This window comes from Rhinichthys klamathensis, unplaced genomic scaffold (assembly GCF_029890125.1).
Source record: "Rhinichthys klamathensis goyatoka isolate OS25496 unplaced genomic scaffold, OSU_Roscu_1.1 h1tg000157l_1, whole genome shotgun sequence".
Lineage (NCBI taxonomy): Eukaryota > Metazoa > Chordata > Actinopteri > Cypriniformes > Leuciscidae > Rhinichthys > Rhinichthys klamathensis.
In genome coordinates, this window is record NW_026606692.1 from 278929 (window position 1) to 299029 (window position 20101).

Here is a 20101-nt window from a genome sequence, read left to right on the forward strand (position 1 = left end):
ACGCATCACCTCAGATGAGCAGCTGAGCGTCTATTCACCAAGCCAACGCGCCGAAAATGATCACAAATCAAAGTGAAAGTAAGTCGCAGACGCTTAACACACAATCATCTTCATTAAAAGTAAAGAAACGAAATGATCTTACCAGTTCTGTTAACGCTCTCTCTTATTGCTGTCTTTGATTTTAAAATTATCTGTTGCTTTCGGTGACGTGAACTCCATTAAATCTGCAGCAGGAATTGAAGATCGGATTTATATCCGTTTTGCAAAAACACATTTATGTGACCAGGTGTACATGGAATCGTTTTGATAAATCAGATAGCTATCCGATCTGAGAAAACGCATGAAGTGGCCAGGTGTAAACAGCCCCTTAGAGTAGTTCCTCCTGCGCTTTATCATCATTGGAGGAATGCTCGGAGGCGGCGCACTCAAATCTATCTCGCCAGCAACAAGTGATGCAGCCTCCTCTGCCTGATCCGAAGAAGCCCCGGGCCGCGCTTCGGAATCAGGCAAAAGGAAATCCCGATCTGGAGAGAGAGCAAGCGAACGGAACAGTCCCGTCTCTCGCTCCTCAGCCAGAACGACTCGCGAACTTTAATGGAGAAAACCTCACAGTGCTCGCAATTGCCATGCTCTTCCCCCATACACTCAAAGCAGAACTCATGTATATCTTTAACAGCGATGGGCCGTGAACAGGGAGGCGCGCATCTCCTGATTGTTTGCGACATGATGTTCTCTTTTTTCTCTGGATCAGGTGGATCAGCGTCTACTTTGACATTCTTTTTCCAGTCCTTATAAAGTCCATCAAACTTTTTGACATTTGGAAACCCCCTCAGCCTGCATTAGTGCTTTACAGACAATCTGTCCAATCCGAAGTCTTGGACTGTCATTAATCATGGAAATTCCCTCTGGACCGTCTCATGTTAAACCCTCCATCTTTTCATCCTCTGCTTTCTCCTGCCTCTGGTCTGCAACACATCAACTGGTTATACCGACATTTGTCTCTTAAAGCAACACCAAGTAACTTTTCCTCAGCGGTCGCCCTACAGATTGGAAGCGGAATTGTCCATTGCTGCTGTCGTAAATAATTTAGCCTACCGCATCCCACTGTCGCACGCGCACGCTCGCTGTTTATCCAGCACCGGCTTTGGAATCAAGGGGGTAATCCATCAGCCGGAAGTTGAAGCCTCGCGGGAGCCGCCATTGTAGCAGAACTTCACCTGCTGTTAGCATCCCATTGACTCCCATTCATTTTGGCGTCACTTTGACAGCGAATAACTTTACATCTGAGGCGTCCAAAGACTTAATTTGTCCATTGTTTATTTCTAAAGAAACACGACAATGTATAAAATGCTCCATTACTTTGTATCTTACGTTACGGCCCCGTAGAAGCCGTTTTTGTAAAAATAGGCTAACGATTGCGTCATAACCACGGGACTTTCTGTCGCACAATAGAGACATTACCGTATAGACAGGAGGAGAAGCTCGCAGGCAATCTTTTACAGTCTATGATGCAATCGGGGGGACATGGAGGCACAAAGTCAAGGTAGAAGCCCATAAATAGAGAGTCCATAAAAGCAACGGGACAAAATATTTCAACAAAGTTTTGGAGGAATTCGGTGATTCACATTTGTCTTGGCACAGCTACTAGAAGATTTACAACTGTCAGACTGTCGTCAAGCTCAGTTTGAGCCTGCGCAGTCGCTCAGACATCAGACAGGAAGTGCAATAATCAGGCTTCAGTCTTCTGCGTTGAAATCAACGGGGTCGCTCTGTTCATTTCTTTTACTGTCTATGTTTGGAATCAACAATGGCCACAGACATTTTGAGGAAGTGGTGGGGGAAGTGACGTATGTCGTAAAGCAGTCGAATTTTGTAGTTCTTTTTGTGCTCCGGTTACTACCCCAAACCTGAAGTTACATAGTGCAAGTAAAAGCGATACAGACCCCGTCAGGCTATGGCAGACGTGCCCTTTAGCCTATTGTAAGTCGATGTACCATCATAAGGGTCTTGGAAATATATTATGAAGTTTGAAAGGTTTACTTTAATAGTCAGCAAAAGTTCTTTCTAGTACACGTTTCTTTCCTTACTATACTTGCTAATAAATGCTTAGAACTTCATGTGTGGCATGTTTCTTTTATAAACCACTTTCTCAATAAATGATTTACAACAACAATTGAAGTGTCTTTTTTTTCTATAAACCATTTTCTTAATAAATGGTTACAATGATTATTACAAGTGTCCTTCATTATATAACACTTTCTTAATCAATCGTTTAATAACTTCTGGTGTCTTACTTTATAAAAACACTTTCATAATATGAAGTTACAATTGTGGTTAGCTATAACACATAAGTACTGCATACATAAAAAGGCATAACTATAATAGAATAATTGCACATTCCATAACAGTACGTTTCTGACATCTTTTAAACACACAGATGATGAGAACACAGATCAGCAGAAGCAGAATGGCTCCTCCGCCGGCTAGGATGCCCACCATGACCCAGAAATTAAAGCCAAAGAGTTTATCAAAACCTGAACCTGAACCTGGACCTGTAAGACATGGACCACATGAAATCAATAACAGACAAGTGGATCATTATAAAACATCTGTTTTAAGCTGCTTAAAATCCTACAATCTGCATCATGCGTAATACTGTAAGATCCAACTTTATTTCATGAGGGGGTCCAATGTTTGGACACACTTCATTGAATTTGCTCTTAATTATAAAAACTATTTGAGGTGAAACCTTGGAATTAGTTTTGTAAATGTATACTGTGATGGAATTTTTTAATTAATCATAACTAATTATTGCAGGATTAACATTTATATGCTTTTGAAAACTATATCCCCAAAGCTTGGGCCAAAGTGTGACTGAATCATATCGGAATATAACAAAAGGGGAAATGAAACAGATGTTTAAATATATAAACTCATGACTTTGAGCAACAAAGTGAAGTAATCAAGAAATTCAGACTTTCTGTAATAGAAGGGTTTGCTGAATTATACATGAATAACCAGTCATATTGTAGAAAAATGATGTAATGAATCATGTCACCTTTGCCATGCTTCTAATCTAAAAAAAAAACTAAAAAAAAACTGTTGTGCTCTTTTTGGTGGAGGGATTCTCTCTGAAATTGGTCTGAGGTCCTCCGGTCATGATTAAAGCACATTCGAAGGCATTGTCTGGAGTCTGTTTGATTATTGCTCAACAAGCTAGACACTAGAGATCTCAAGTGATAGTGTTTAGTGTCGCTCTAGAGACCTTATTCCCGAGTGATAGGGTTCAAACAGGTTGAGACGTGGGCCGACTCAAACGCGTATTTAGCAGAGTATAAATTCATAGGTGTCTGGGACACCCGGTTTAACTTAAAGGGATAGTTCACTTTGAAATTAATTTTTGGTATGTTTTAGCTTACCTCAAGGGCATCCAAGATGTAGGTGTCTTTGTTTCCGCAGTAGTTTCAATTTTGATATTTTTAGGTCAAACCGTTCTTGTCTGTCAGTCATATAATGCAGGTCTATGGTCACCACCTCAAAGAGCAGCACAGAGAAGTCCAAATTAAACATGATTTAATGAGTCGTAAATGTAAGAACACATTGATGGCCTAAGACACGAAACGAGCGGTTTGTGTGAGAAAACGAACAGTGTTTATATAGTTTTTACCTCTTGTAAACACAGCCGCGTCCAAGTGATCTGAGGGCGCCGGCGCTTCGGTCTGCGCAAGCGCCGGAAGTGATTTCTCTGAAAAAAATCAACGTTGCCTGTTGATATATCGAAATCGTCTTCCATTGCGATTTCCTGTATATCTAAATATGTTTAGATCTTCACAGTGAAAGGTAGGGATGTCCCGATCCGATCACGCGATCGGAAATCGGGCCCGATCACGTGGTTTCAGACTCGATCGGAATCGGACGTTCCCTTCCGATCAGGACTCGGATTTATGTAAATTAGGGGTGTAACGGTACATGTATTTGTAATTATTGAACCGTTTCGGTACGAGGCTTCCGGTTCGGTACGCATACAAACCGAACGATTTCTAGGACCATTTTTCCTGCAGACAAAATCCGCGCTGACGCGATCACCACAACCTTGCGCAACATCAAATGGCAAGCGTAATGAAAGCGGAACGAAACTGCGCTTCTCATTATATTGTGCTTCACGGACCATATCAGTTCGGACCAGCAACATCTGTGCAGCGTGAGATCAAGCGAAGAGATCCAGTGAAGAACACATTTGAATTCGCCACTGAAGTAATAACATCGCAGCGAGATCTAGTGAGAAGCATTCAAATTTCTCCGTTATTAACCGTAGATCTCTATTAGATCAAACAGCGCTGACGTGGACACCAGGAGAAACATTGTGCCGTGAATGAACATGGATTTAATGTTGCACTTCAAAACTCAAATATTATATAAATATATATTTAAATGTTATTTTTAATGTGATTACCAAAACATTATTTGTTCATCCTTCAAAGATTACCCCCATTTATAAACCTGAAAGTTTCAAGATGTTGGAAAACTCATACTTATTTAAAAATAGTTTTTCTTTTAATAAATAGGAAATTTCTCTGGCATTTCTTTCTTTTTGCTGTATCGCATCGAACCGAACCGCAAATTTTGTGAACTGTTACACCCCTAATGTATATATGTTCTCATAATTTTTTTATACACTTTTAAAACATTTTTATTTTTTGTTTACATGCCTGCCGGGTATTTTAAGTTGAGGTGCTATTTGTTTTTGTATTAGACTTTTTCTATATTTACTGTTAAAATCCAAAAGTGAAGATTTGATGTTATTTATTACTTGATTGTTCAAGCTACCTCACAGAAGTGCTCTGTTTGTTAACAGCTGTTGAATGTTAAAATAAGGTGAATTAAATCAAAAATAAGGAACATCCTGGATCTGTTTTTTCTCTCTTCTTTATTATTTTTTTATGTATTTATATAAGTATCGGATCGGGACTCGGTATCGGTAGATACTCAAAATCAAATGACTCGGACTCGGACTCGAGGGCAAAAAAACCTGATCGGGACATCCCTAGTGAAAGGTAACACTTCCGAAATCTCTGTGTAAACAATGAGTGACGTACACGCGCGAGAGATCACTTCCGGCGCTTGCACAGACCGAAGCGCCGGCGCCCTCAGATCACTTGGACGTGTCTGTGTTTACAAGAGGTAAAAACGATATAAATACTGTTCGTTTTCTCGCACAAAGCGCTCGTTTCGTGTCTTAGGCCATCAATGTGTACTTACATTTACGAGTCATTAAATCATGTTTAATTTGGACTTCTCTGTGCATGCTCTTTGAGGTGGTGACCGTAGACCTGCATTATATGACTGACAGACAAGAACGGTTTGACCTAAAAATATCAAAATTGAAACTACTGCGGAAACAAAGACACCTACATCTTGGATGCCCTTGAGGTAAGCTAAAATATACCAAAAATGTATTTCAAAGTGAACTATCCCTTTAAGTCAGGTGCGTAGGGGAATTTCTACCACAACACATTTGGATAGTGACATAAAAGCACTATCAAGTGTGCAACATGTATGTTCCTCCTTTAATAATCCTTAAATGGCTGGAATCTACAGTACGACCCAATACAGTACAAGTTAACCTTATCTGGGTTGTATTTTCTCTCACTTTGCATAGTCTTTTTCCTTGTAAAGATGAGGGAATGTCAAGCATGATGGCAAAATCAAATACCATTGAGTCTGAATGAACACAACCTTTGGGATCAACATAAAGGAAGCATTTTCTTCTATTCATTTCATAGTTTCCGTGACTTTGATGTTGAATAAAGAACACTGTTAAGTGTTTGTGCTACCTTAATTTTAAGTTATATTCAACTTGAATTGTGAAACTGAATTAAGTGACAACTTGGATATTTGAGTTATCTCAACAAGTTATTCTAGGGAAGTTATTCTAATGCTAAATTTTAAGTTGTGATAGCTAATTGTGAATAAATACGTGTGTCCACATTTTTGACTTATCCTCAGTTAGTTCGCAGTTTAACACCATTTTGCAGAGTCAATGTGTACTTTTAAAAATATACGGTTGTTTTACTGTCATAGATTCACGATTGTAGGTCAGAAGCAAAAACAGGAAACGGCCCAAAAACCAGTTCATATACTTTATGAGCCTAAAGTGAAACCGCGAAAAGTCAGTTTATTTTTAACATCAATATTTAATTTCAGAAATGTTCAAAACCCTTAAAGGTCATGATTTAGATGTTTTATCTTGTCTTAGAGACAACACACACATTTATTTTATTATTTTAAAAGATAAAGATTAAGTAATTATAGCACAAATCAGAACATTAAGAATAAAAAGCATGGAATACGAAATACTTACATGACACTGTAATACTCTCACTTTTCTCTTTGCTGACAGGATTGTGTGCCTCGCATGAGTACGGTTTATTCTCCTGTACTTCAGTAAATGACAAGAACACTTGAGGTGTTTTCTCATTCTGGATAATGTTGTCTTCTATATACCAGGATAGAGTCAGATCTTCTCTGTTTCCGATGTCACAGGAGAGAGTCGCATTCCCATCTTTTGTGCATCTGATGCTCACAGTGGGTTTAGGGGCCTTTTCTGTAACAGAAACATGGTGGTTATTTACTATAATGTAACTACTATAGAAATATACAGTCTGATTTTGTTATTATTATTGTGTTGGAAGGGTAGAAATATTTGTCATCTTACCATATACTTTAATTTCCACTTCTCTTGTACCAATCTCTGCACCATCAGCATTAAATTCGGTGAATTTATATATGCCCGTGTCCTTCAGACTAACTTTTGACATTTTTAATGATCCATCTTCTTCCATAGATACACCTGCATATATTCCTCTGACAGTCCCACCTTTCCAGCGAAGAATGTTGCCGTTTATGTTGTGGACCCATTTTATCTCAGGTGGTTTCTCTTTGTTTCTTGATGTCCGCTTAATGATGCAGGACGTTCCCACTAGTAGATCTTTTCCACATGTCTCTGTTGAGACTATAATAAATAAAATCATATTAGTATTTAATAAAAACTCAACAGGGTTCAACTGCTCATATGTGTTTCACTATGAGGAAAAACAGAGAATGAATCATTCTCAGGGTGGGTTTCTTTTTAAAAGTCAATTTCGGTTCAGACACTAACTTTAGACAACACAGTTCAATATTATATTGCCACTATATAAAAAAAGTTGATTTAACACACACTGACTCCTATAACAACAACAGGATCTTTCATCACACTGTAAGTTGTCACAAATGGGGATTTGCGTAAGTGCCTATTATATCAGAACTTAAACAGTAAAATTATTATAAAAACAGCTGAAAGGTAAAAAGTAACTTAAAAATACCAAACCATTGTTATGACCAACAGAACTTAAAGTTGTGTAAAACTACAAAGCATGCCCTGACCTGACATTCATATATATATAAAGAAACTGTTCTGAGTTCAAATCTGCCTTTGTTATATTAGTGTATTTCTCTTGTGAAACTTCACAAAAAAATATTATAATTTAATACTTGTTTTGAACCAGATGTTTGAAACCAACAAATCAGTGATAAAACAAGACTCAGTCAAAATAGTTCCTGAAATTCAGACTTTGTGCTGAACTATGAAAATAAAGGGAGTTTCAGCAGCGATAGAAAAAACATCTTGGGTCCCCAAAGAACCTTTCAGTCAAAAGCTCTAAAAAGAACCATTTCTTTCTTATTTCGAAGAACATTTTAATAATCTAAAGGACCTTTTTCCGCTTTAAATAACTTTTTGTGGAATTTAAAGATTCCATCGATGTTTAAATGTTCTTCAAAGAAACATAAAGGCCAATAAAGAATCTTTATTGTAACATTATAATTTGACTACTACATATATAAAAGTTGGACTTTCTGTGAGTGTCTTCTAATAAAGGCACAAACAAACACTCATTGCAGCAGTTTGCATGTAAACATCATATTTGCATTTAAAGGTGTCCAAAAATGACAGTAAAAATATTTTTTTCAAGTGGCCACTATATATAAAGTGCATGTGTTGCTTTAAGGACATATTTTAACTGATCCAACAAATAAAAATTTAAATCTGACAATTTAGATGTTATAATATGATTTATAATATTGAGTTGGTATAAAGTAATGCAGCATGCATGAAAACAAATGTTAATATGGATTACTATTCTTAATCCTTTAAGACTCTTTATCCTTTGATCGCAACTTTTAATCTCAACTACACAATATATAAGAAAAACTGCTTCTTCACTTCAGTCTATTAACATATCTATAGAAAACAAAGTCAGAACCTACCAGAGAGTGCAGCGAAGCCACAGAGGAACAAAATTAAGAGATTGTATTGGCAGTTCATTGCTCTTCTGAACACAGCAAATGTTCCAGAACCTTTTTCACAATCAACTGGAGGAAATCCAGTATATCAGCAGAACCGCAGTTTCATAACCACAGCCACAGGGCGGTGCTTCATGTTCTTTTGATACGATTTTTACTTTCTTTTATATGGATTTTGATCGGATCTATGTCTACAATATTTAACAACAATACTTTTAAATAAAGTCACTTTTCTGTTCATATATGCATTATGATGTAGGCTATGACGATTTTTTTTTTAAAATTGATAATACTGTTTATTTTATTTTATTTTTTATTTATTTTATTTAACAGGGACAATGTACAATATACTGTACTAGATTTAGGTGCCAAAAGCGTGCATAATATTACAATAAAACCATAATAACCAACATAAAAAATACAAATAGGCTGCAAAATAAACCAACTGTTATTACAAGATTTTGCCAGCCATTCTGACACTCAGTGGTAAAGAATTCCACATGCCAGCTGCCTTCACTGAAAAGCAGTTTTGTCCAAAAGTCGTAGACCGAAACTTAACACAACAGTCAAGTCAAGTCAAGTCATCTTCATTTATATAGCGCTTTTAACAATGGAGATTGTTTCAAAGCAGCTGTACAGAGATAAACATACAATTTACGGTAACAGAGATTGTTTAGGCTTTATAGCGATTTTTGAATAATGTTATTTCCAGCTAAAGTTGGTTTTGATTGATTCACTTCCAGCTAAATGATCATTTGTTATTACATTAGGGGCCACTAAGACGACGACGTTCTCTCTAAACAGACTTTAAACGCGAACCGAACCTGTGACCTGATGGCGTTCACATGCGCATTAAAAATTGATTCTATAGTTAGGCCTATATTCGTTTGAATATATGTGCGCAGGTTTGTAATTTCCCTACAAACCATGCCTAAACAAACTACTTGTCTTGCCTATTCATTTGATAAAGAATTTAGTTTTATTTTATCACTTCGGGGTACGCGAACCGAATGTTCAACGATTTATCTGTAGAGTGGGAAAGGGATCCTCCATAGGGAGAGGATAGTTGACACTTCAGCACTGCATTCTCATCGGGTCCAGGCGAATCTCCTTCGTCAGATCTGGACACGGCCTGGATCCGGCAGGGTGCGGGAAAAACCTCGGGATAAACAAAGACACTAAAGTTAGCGTAGATACAGTCCCCTCTAGAGGAAGCTCTTGTTAACCTTGAGCCTGGTCTGCTTATTGTTACATATTGTTTGAGAGATTGTGGTTCTAAGTCATGAATGATCTTATATAGGGTGAATTGCCCTAATGTGGGACATTTTTTGCACTTCAGACTTCTGTGACATATTGGATATTGCGATGTGTAACCAAAACATTAAATCCACACCAATACCATTTTAAAAACCCCAGTATGTGTCCTAATCAAATCAAAAGATAAAATTCAGATAACCCATTCATAAGAGAAATTATAGACATATTAGTGCTCGTATTGCAAGTTGTCTGAAATAATCAGCAGCTTCCTAATGTGGGACACTGAAAAATCTATGATAAAATACCAAAAATCACATTGATACTACATGTAGAATAGTAAAATCTTATTTTATTTTAGATTCTCTCTTAAATCTTAGTTAGTAATTTTCTTTGTTATGAATGAATGAAACATGTAAAATAACAAAATCTTTAGTTATATTATCCATTTCCAGTAAACCAGTATCACAATCCATAAACAAGACCATTATATCAGTTATAGTGATGCATTTGTAAAACACCTAAAAAATAAACAGATAAACTTTAGACCAAAATTATTTGGTATAATTACAACTAAAAAATAAATGTACAATTGTTTCTGTTTCCTCTTTACCAAAACAGCATAATAAATCCATTCTTTAAACTTACTGATAAAATCATTACATGGATAATATCTATTTATTATTTTAAAGTGAGTTTCTTTGACTTATTTATTAGGAATTACATAGGCTATTTATTAATATCTGACCACAGATTCTGAAAAAAGGTCATGAAAATCCTGTTTCCATTTCATCAATGCCTTAGGTGAAACATTTTTTCTTTAGTTAAGATTTGTCTAATATAAACATTATTCATATTGTTCTTAAAATAAAATAAAAAAATGTTTAAAACATGCCCCACCACACATTTTTGACTCATTGAAGTACTGTCCCACATTAGGCTGATCATACTGTCCCGGATTTGGAAACCACATTTCCTAATGTGGGACACTAGGAAATTTGATCAAAATATAAAATATATAGTTTATACACATAAAGTTACACTATTTTTTGATGGACAAACATTTCATAAGTATATTAGGCTAAAAAGTAGCATGATTGCAACACCTTAACATCAAATTTGTTAAAACTCTATGTCATTAACCTTCTGATGGTTTTCACACAAGGTGTCTCCTTTTTGATGATTGCTCCACCCTCAAATATGATTGGACATTTGATAGGTCATGTGATTTTGATCACATGACACCACAGCTTTGTCTAACCCATAGTTTCACTGTAGTTTCACTGTCATTCATGTATTTATGGGGGACCTACAAACACTAGACCTTAGGTGTCCCACATTAGGGCAATTCACCCTACTAACCCAACATTAGACATAAACAGGAAATTTTCAAAAGTCAACAAGTTATACGTTTTAACAATATTACAATAATGAAGAGAATTAGTTTTTTTTATCCATGACTTTCAAAGCTTGTTTATACAGACTCTTAAGTGGTTGCACATATGCATTAGATATCATGATGTAGGCTACAATGACGATTTTCTTTTTAATTACCAGGTTCATGGATAATATATTATTTTTTTGCATTTGTCAAAATATATTATTCATGTTGTTAATATTAAATAATTATTAATTAATCAAACGGTTTCATTTCCTTTGGGTTTGCAGGTCTTTCTGCAGAAATTACATGTTAAGAGTCAACACTTTTGTGTTTTAAGATGATTTGTTTGTTGTTTGCATGTTTTTATTTTTATTATGAGTCGTTTAAATACGTTTTAAACCAATTCATTTTTTTTAACATTCTATTTGTTTTCATACAGAGACACGTTTGTTCAGACTTTGTATTAAATTTTATTTGACATTAGATACGTCACAAAGGCCTACTCGCTGTTTATAGGCTATTATTTGTATCATTATGAACATGAAGGACATAATATCAAATATACAGTTAAATTGGAAGCAAGTTACAACATGTTACATTAGGCTATAGTTGTGTCGTTTAAGTAACAATAAACTACAGTGTGTGTATCCATTAACATTAAATCTTCGTTAGGCCTATTATTTGTAACAACATCACCGTGAAGGAAATATTACAATCACATATAGGCCACCGTCGAATGGGAAACACTTTACAACATGTTACACATTTATTAATATTATTTGAAATAATAACGGTGTATAGTTATATCCTTGAAGTATAAACTACTGTGTTTGTATCCATTCATTGACATTATGCATGATCAATAGGCTACCCAGCGAGCAAACAGTCGTCTATAATACGTCTAAAAGACGTAATTGTTAGACATCCAGAAGACGTCCTCACAGGAGCCAGAATGAAAGTTTTTTATACGTCTTTTCAGGACGTTGTTTAGACGTCAATTAAAGACGTGCTACAGACGTAATTTTTAAACATCCAGAAGACGTCCTCACAGGAGCCAGAATGAAAGTTTTTATACGTCTTTTCTGGACGTTGTTTAGACGTAAATTAAAGACGTGCTACAGACGTAATTGTTAGACATCCAGAAGACGTCCTCACAGGAGCCAGAATGAAAGTTTTTTATACGTCTTTTCTGGACGTTGTTTAGACGTCAATTAAAGACGTGCTACAGACGTAATTTTTAAACATCCAGAAGACGTCCTCACAGGAGCCAGAATGAAAGTTTTTTATACGTCTTTTCTGGACATTGTATAGACGTAAATTAAAGACTTGCTACAGACGTAATTGTTAGACATCCAGAAGACGTCTTCACAGGAGCCAGAATGAAAGGTTTTTATACGTCTTTTCTGGACGTTGTTTAGACGTAAATTAAAGACGTGCTACAGACGTAATTGTTAGACATCCAGAAGACGTCTTTACAGGAGCCAGAATGAAAGTTTTTTATACGTCTTTTCTGGACATTGTATAGACGTAAATTAAAGACGTGCTACAGACGTAATTGTTAGACATCCAGAAGACGTCTTTACAGGAGCCAGAATGAAAGTTTTTTATACGTCTTTTCTGGACATTGTATAGACGTAAATTAAAGACGTGCTACAGACGTAATTGTTAGACATCCAGAAGACGTCTTCACAGGAGCCAGAATGAAAGGTTTTTATACGTCTTTTCTGGACGTTGTTTAGACGTAAATTAAAGACGTGCTACAGACGTAATTGTTAGACATCCAGAAGACGTCTTCACAGGAGCCAGAATGAACGTTTTTTATAAAAAAATTTTGGACATTGTTTAGACGTCAATTAAAGACATGCTACAGACGTAATTGTTAGACATCTAAAGGCAGCCAGAATAAAAGTTGTATTAGTCACGTTTTCTGTAGTATAAATGTCAAAGAAGACTGTTAAAGACCCATATTGAAACGGAAATCCCATTTGTGCATTTTGCAAGGATCCAACTTTAAAAAATCTTTACTTCAAAACAGTGGCAGTGAGTTAGTTCTCACTGAGAAAAACCCAGTTACTCATTGTTAATGGTTGTCGTGTCATGAAACTGCAGACACACAGACCATAGACCTAAATAAGATTTGAAAGAATTTTGATAATATTGAATACTCAATTGAATACGGGAACTGTGTAGTGTATATACAAGTCTTGCATTTGTATATCTTATCAATATAATTGTAATAAACTGCTTACCATTTGCCTGTAAACCAAACTGATCACTCCAAGAAATCAACTATTTAAATCTCAAAATATATATTTTATTACTATTTTGTTCTACTGGACCAAAACTTAAAAGCCAGAACAGTAAAGTTATAAATTAACACAATTTCCCTTTAAATAATCTATAAAATGTTGTTAAAACAGTATAACATATCAATTAACAAAATGTGGCTGCTATAAGCTTCACAAGCTTCATTTATAGCGGCAAGCCCCGACTCTCCCGGGGGCATGTTTCAGATGATCGGCTGCAGACTTTATTTGGGCCTCTGTTGCAGCTGGGTCCCATTTCATGACAGCAGCTACAATCAAAGCAAAAAAATACACATGTAAAATAAATAAATACAAACGCCACTGTTGTGGTTTAGCTTGCAGCAGAGATGCATAGAAAATTTTAGTACTCGAATCAATGAAATGAAACAGTTATTAAATCACAAATCAAGTAAAATTACATCAAGCCTGATATAAAGCATTCCACACACACATACATATATATATACACACACACACATATACATATATATTTTCGTATTCGTATTGAACCGTTCGGTACGAGGCTTTCGGTTCAGTGTGCATTACAAACCGAACGGTTTGTTGGACTATTTTTCCTGCTGACCAAAATTTCGTTATTTAAAATGTAGGGGCGTGGCAAGCGTGCTCATAATGTAAGAGATGCTGCCGCGACCACAACATTGCCCAACATCAAATAGCAAACGTAATGTAAGCGGAACGAAACTGCAGCTGCGCTACTCGTTATTGTGTGGTTGACGGATCGTTTATCAGTTTGGACCAATCCAGCGTCTTGATCAAGCGACACTGTTACTACACAGCACTAAGAGATCCAGTAAAGAAAGCAGTTGAATTTGCCACTGAAGTAATAATATCGCAGCGAGATCTAGTGAGAAACATTCACATTTCTCCGTTATTAACGGATCAAACAGCGCTGACGTGGAAAACAGGAATAAACATTGTGCCATGAATGAACTATCCAGTGCCCACAGATCAGCAACATTCACCATGGATTTACTGTAGTAACACTACTAACTGTAACCATGGAAGTTTGGCAGGAATAGTAGGCTATAATGCTTTCAAGTAACGTTACGTCGGTTTTATTTCGACATTATGAATAAAATTGCTGCCCTCAAATGTTAATCTGAAATAAAATAAACCTTTGTTTATAACTACTACAATATTACAATTAATTTTTTTCAAGGAGCAAGGAGCTGTTTTTGTTTTATATGCTCCTAAGAAGAGTCAAGTGTAGCTCCATCACTGCTCAAAGTAAAAAATTATCATACTTTGATGAAAAATTATTAAAAAAATTAAATCAAGGAAATTTCTCTGGCTTTTCTTTCTTTTTGCTGTATCAAAAACGTACCGAACCGTGAATTTTGTGAACCGTCACACCCCTAACATATATATTTATTTACATTTGAATAGTTATCAAAGACCTGTTTGTGAAAGGTTTTTTATTTTTATTATTGTTTATGTTAAAACTAGGGGTGTGACGGTTATTATATAACCGTGAGACCGATGGTTATAGTTGAACACCGTCATTAGAACTTGTGGTGGCAATTTTAATGATATTCATTGATCTTTAGTTAAATATAGATGATTCAAAGAATGTCACATGTGTGTCTCTCACTTGTAGTGAGAGAGGATTCTGTTTATGTACCTGGGGAGGCAGAAGAGGGAGACACTCCAGAGAACAGACGAACAAGGACCTCTGACCTAGATGTCAGAAGGCCACTTAGTGCAGGGGAGCTTAGTGGGCCAACTAGTGACATCTATGGAAAACTACTGGGAGGAAGGCTCTGGGGGGAAGAAGGCCTTGAAACTAAGATAAAAGCTAGTTCAGTCTGTCTGGGGGTGTGTCACTCTTCTGCACAGGGTAACAACTGTGTATTAGACTGCTCCTATTCTTGCAAGAATAAATACTTCTATTTTATATAATTTGACTCTGAGTGTCTCTTACGCAGTGATGTTTGTTTGAGATGAATTTTTGCCACAATAAACTCTATAACCGCCAAAACCGTGTTATTAAAATATATTGCAGATAAGGTTATACTAATATCAGTGTTGGGGAGTAACGGAATACATATACCAGCGTTACGTATTCAGAATACAAATTATGAGTAGGCCTAACTGTAGTCTCCACAGAACAAAAAAAATTGTAAAAAAAAAAAAATTGGGTTTGCATTTATGAGGAAAAAACAATGTTACGGACATGAGCGCTCTGAACGCGGCACTAAAAGATGCTTTAAAAATTTCACAGACACACCAAACAGAAAGCACAAAACCTTTCTTTAAAGTGCATTTAGTTTTGTATTAATTGTATCTTAATTTTAATCAATGTTTCATCAACCAATTGCCTGGATTTAATAAATAAGAAGTAAATATAGCAGACGATAAACACGGAGGCGCCGGCGTGTGAACTGGAGCTCGTCTCATAAATGAACCGAAACTCAGCATATAAGGTAGCCTACTTGCCTCACAGACAGGTCTACTTTTAAACAGAACAATTCAAAACGTAAGAATACAGACTGCTCTCTGCTTATGTAATAAGCAGATAATCCGTATGAATTGTGTATTTCTCTCTGGCGCGTTGACTACTGCGAAGATCGTGAGTCAGCATCGTCAACTTCATCTTTGCAGCCGACACTGGCAAAGAAAACACTTGTTTATTAATAAACAATTAAAATATCTCATTGCTATATTTTACATATTCATAATCATTACTTTTGCCGGTTCTTTGTGACAGATTTTAGGTGCTTATTGGCAGCACCAGCCTTACATGTTACACCACCGCATCACCGCACCCACCAGAATAGGCCTGTTTGATTTTTTTTTGTTAAAGTCCCACTCCGATCATATTTTGAGCTATTTTTAAACATTCCCAGTGGTCTTTAAATTATGATTATGCCATTTTTAGCCAAAATCACAAAACCTGTGCCGTATTCTGGGACTTCGCTTCAGCAGAGCGGCAGTAGCTCATTAGCAAATCGCCTCTGCGTTGTGGGCGGTGCCGTTGGCACGGAGACGACCCTCCCCCTGCCCGTTGCTGAGAGCTCTGTCTCTCCCGCTAGCTTACACCCCCAATACCGGTGGGGCAACAGTATTATATACACGTTAATTATTATTATACGAAGTTAATCAAAGTTATCACCGATCACCAATCATTATTTCACTCCAAGACATCGCGTGTGGAGACGCCCAGTGGAGTTACTACGTCACAACTCCAGTCTATTTTAGCCGGCATTTTAGCGTCTGCTACTGATTCACAGCCATTTGAATGTAGAAATACTCAGAAATACAAGCTTATTTTTCTCAAGATATGTCCTCTAACATCAGAAAAATGCCACAAGAACATGTTAACACCTAGAAAAACATTATTTTCATCGGAGTGGGTCTTTAAGGATTTGTTTACTGTGTGTGATTCATTTAATGGAAAGCTCAAGTCACTGCTAGTTGTCTGGCTGTTAATTCTAAATAAACGTAGAGCAAGTAGCAGTGTCTGCTCGTTTATTCAAACTAAGTTGTCCTATAACAGACGAACGTCGCAACGCTATGTTTTTTTTTGTTTTGAAAACCAAATCTTTTGTATGTGAAAGAGCCATGCGTTAAAAGTCAGATGGCACAAAATATGAACAAAATAAATAAAATAATTGAATATTGAATTGCATAGCATCATATTTTTCTCCATTGCATCGTATTACATTGAATCGCATCGCGTTGAGTTGAAATCAAATCGCACCGCATCGTAATAATAGTGAATCGCATTGCATTGCATCGGTAGCTGCTTATATGTAGCCTATCTTTAATGTATCGTATCGTTGGCTATGCATCGACATGCGTATCGCATCGGCCTCAGTTATGGAGATGCACATCCCTAATACCTACATAGGAAAAGTAACTACATTTACATACTGTGAATCGTTTTTTTTAAATCGAGAATCGTTTTTGCATCGAAAATCGCTATTGAATCGAATCTTGAGCCTAAAAATCGGAATCGTGACATTTTCTGAATCGTACACCCCTAATATAAACACACATAGCTGTTTGCTTGGAACACCTCTTTAATTGTAAATTTATTAAATCACATGTAAGGTTTATAAATAGTAGCTAAAGGAGAGTAAACTGATACCCCCTTTATTTTCTCTACCTTATGCCGTCCGAAAGGGTATGTGATTTTCTTTCTTCAGATGAACACATTTTAGAAAAAATAAACTAGACTTTTAGAAAAATTATCCATCTCTTGTGTTTGTGTTAAATACTGCAAGTGAATAGACACCAAAATGCGGAAGGTCGAAAAAGTCCAAGAGCATTGTAAAGCTCACATGATAAATGCAGAAAACATCTTGTGTGAACAACACAGCAGGCTGTACTGTATGAAGTTTCTGGTGCATGCACTTGCATTATATTGGCTTACAATAATGGATAATTTTTCAAAAAATCTTTGTGGAAAATATACATCTGGAATGGCACGGGAAAAAATAGATTTTTTTTTATTTTGGAGTGCACTGTGCCTTTAAAATTGACTACGGTTTTAGATACTGCAATGGATACTTACTAGTGATGGACTTGTTTCTCTGTTGGTGCCTGTTCTGCTCCGTAAACATTGTTCCAATGCTTGATCTAAAAAAAAAAAAAAGTTAAAAAGTGCGTTAATAAATTATTGATCTGGGTGACATAGGACCATTTTGAATGTGTTCCTTAAATAAATTATACAGGTTATGTGTTATATAAATCTGGAGAACCCTTACTAAAATTAACAATGTTTTGTGACACTAACCAAATGGTAATAAATTATTGTAATCAATCCACCATAAAAAAAACATGGTTTCTACACCTTTACTATAATAAAAACCATGGTTAATTTAGCAAATGTCCTTAAAAGAACAGCTCATCCAAAAAAAAAAGAAAAGTTCTCTCATTATTTAGCCTACTCACCCTCATGTTGAAACTGTATGAGTTTCTTATGTAGAACCATAATTAAGATATCTTGAGAAATGCCTTATTTGTTTTTGTTTTTCTCATACAGTTGTTTTATTCCCAACATTCTTGTGTTTCACAAAAGTAAGTTAGACATTTATTTTTGGGTCAGCTAGGCCTGTATAAACTCAAGAAGATAGAAGATAAAACATTGTCTGGAGGGTTTGAACCAGTGTGCCTTTGAGCAGAGTGTCCATGTTCTGCCTCTATTTCACGTGTATTTTATGACAATACTCACCATCTGAAGATCGTGTGGCTGGATAATATTTAACGTTACTCCCAAAATGCCTGGATCATGAAGGAAACACACACAGCAATATTAGCTATTTGTTTTTACTTAGGCTACTAACAGAGACATTTACAAAAGCTTGCAAAATTGACTCACCAGCTCCAAGACAATAACGTTAGGCCTAACTTTAACGTTAAATCCCGCGATCAACAATTTAAAAGCCTAGTTTGCAGATTCTTCTAGACTCGAGTAAAGGAGTGTGGTTCGAGTTCTTCTGTCTAAAGAGACAATGTTCTCAGTTCACTCATTGTAAAGCTCCAATGCTGAGTTTTATTTTATTTTTTTATCATAAACTAAGTTAGCTGACAATACACATGCTAGCTCAGCACATAATTAGCCTAATACATTGGAATACCGTACTAATATCAATATTTCTCTAATCGCGTTTAGATTCTCAATTTAATACACTATATTTTGATGTATTAGAATTTGTATAAAATAAAAAGTTATTTACGTTACCTTCCGTAGATTGCAATATGTCCATTGTTCGTTGTCCATATTCCTTGTTTGTTCTTCATTTACATCCCGCAACTCGCTCAAAATAAACATTTAGCAGTCCGATGTAAAATAATCCATGTTTTAAACAATGTAAAAGCCACAAAACCGAAGTAGGTCCCGAGCAGGAGCACAGACACCCACTCACTTCAACTGACGTATTCAAACTTGACTGGTAAAGGCGCGCATAGTTGTCATTGGCCAGATTCCTGGATGACAGTCAGAATAACCAATCATGCTCAAAACAACTCGGAGAGACAGCCAATAGTGTGAAAACATTGCAATAACAGGACAATATGAAATGTTTTAAAAGAAAGAATAGGAAAAAAATATACACGTGCTATTTAGTTGTATTTGTAGGCTGGCTGTTATATTTAATCAATTGTTTAAATGTGTTTTCATTGCAGTGCATGATTAAAAATGAAAGATAAAAAATGAAAGATAAAAAATGAAAGATTAAACAGTAACTTGTATACCATATATAATAACATTTATTTATCACTGTTCTGATAAACAGCAATTTATCAGAACAGTGCATAATGAGTGTCCTTACATGCAAACCGAAGCATTGAGAACTTTGTAAGTGTATAGACAGTTTAATAAGAAGATACTTTACACAGACAGTACAGTTAGCGCATACAGACAGGAGCCATCTTGGAAAACAGTCTCGACCAATCGAACCACGAGAGTGAGCGAACAGTACGTGTAGATATTGAAGATAAGATAAATTATATTTATTTTTTTATTTTCTCTGTTGCGTTAAGTGCTTCTCTTATGCGAGACTGTTTTCCAAGATGGCTGCTGTCTGTATGCGCTAACTGTACTGTCTGTGTAAAGTATCTTCTTATTAAACTGTCTATACACTTACAAAGTTCTCAATGCTTCGGTTTGCATGTAAGGACACTCATTATGCTGCCGTGTTAGTGTGGGGCTAATTTGAGCCTTGTTAATGGTATTAACTAGCGATCTCTTTTTGCTTACTCGATGCCCAATATACTAGCGTTATAAGCTAAACTGTTTTTAGAGATAAAACTCTTTACATTCGATTATCATGAAAACAAATCTCAGGGAACG

General features: G+C 36.1%; 1 protein-coding gene across 1 annotated transcript; it reads right to left on the reverse strand.

Annotated features, from left to right (window-relative positions):
- Window positions 1–915: 915 nt before the first annotated feature.
- Window positions 916–8429, reverse strand: LOC130090958 (T-cell surface antigen CD2-like). The gene is made up of 5 exons (XM_056258604.1): window positions 8308–8429; window positions 6716–7012; window positions 6362–6604; window positions 2412–2552; window positions 916–965 (listed from the first exon to the last, which is right to left on the reverse strand). The coding sequence occupies exons 1-5, from the start codon at window positions 8363–8365 to the stop codon at window positions 916–918; spliced, it is 789 nt and encodes a 262-aa protein (XP_056114579.1). The 5' UTR covers window positions 8366–8429.
- Window positions 8430–20101: the final 11672 nt, after the last annotated feature.

What these genes read in the sequence shown, in the direction of transcription:
- LOC130090958 (XM_056258604.1), bottom strand. Translation starts at nt 8,365, where the DNA reads ATGAACTGCCAATACAATCTCTTAATTTTGTTCCTCTGTGGCTTCGCT. An exon ending in AGTGGAAATTAAAGTATATG is followed by an intron (nt 6,605 to 6,715) that starts GTAAGATGACAA and finishes TTTCTGTTACAG; the next exon opens with AAAAGGCCCCTAAACCCACT. An exon ending in TGAGAGTATTACAGTGTCAT is followed by an intron (nt 2,553 to 6,361) that starts GTAAGTATTTCG and finishes CATGTCTTACAG; the next exon opens with GTCCAGGTTCAGGTTCAGGT.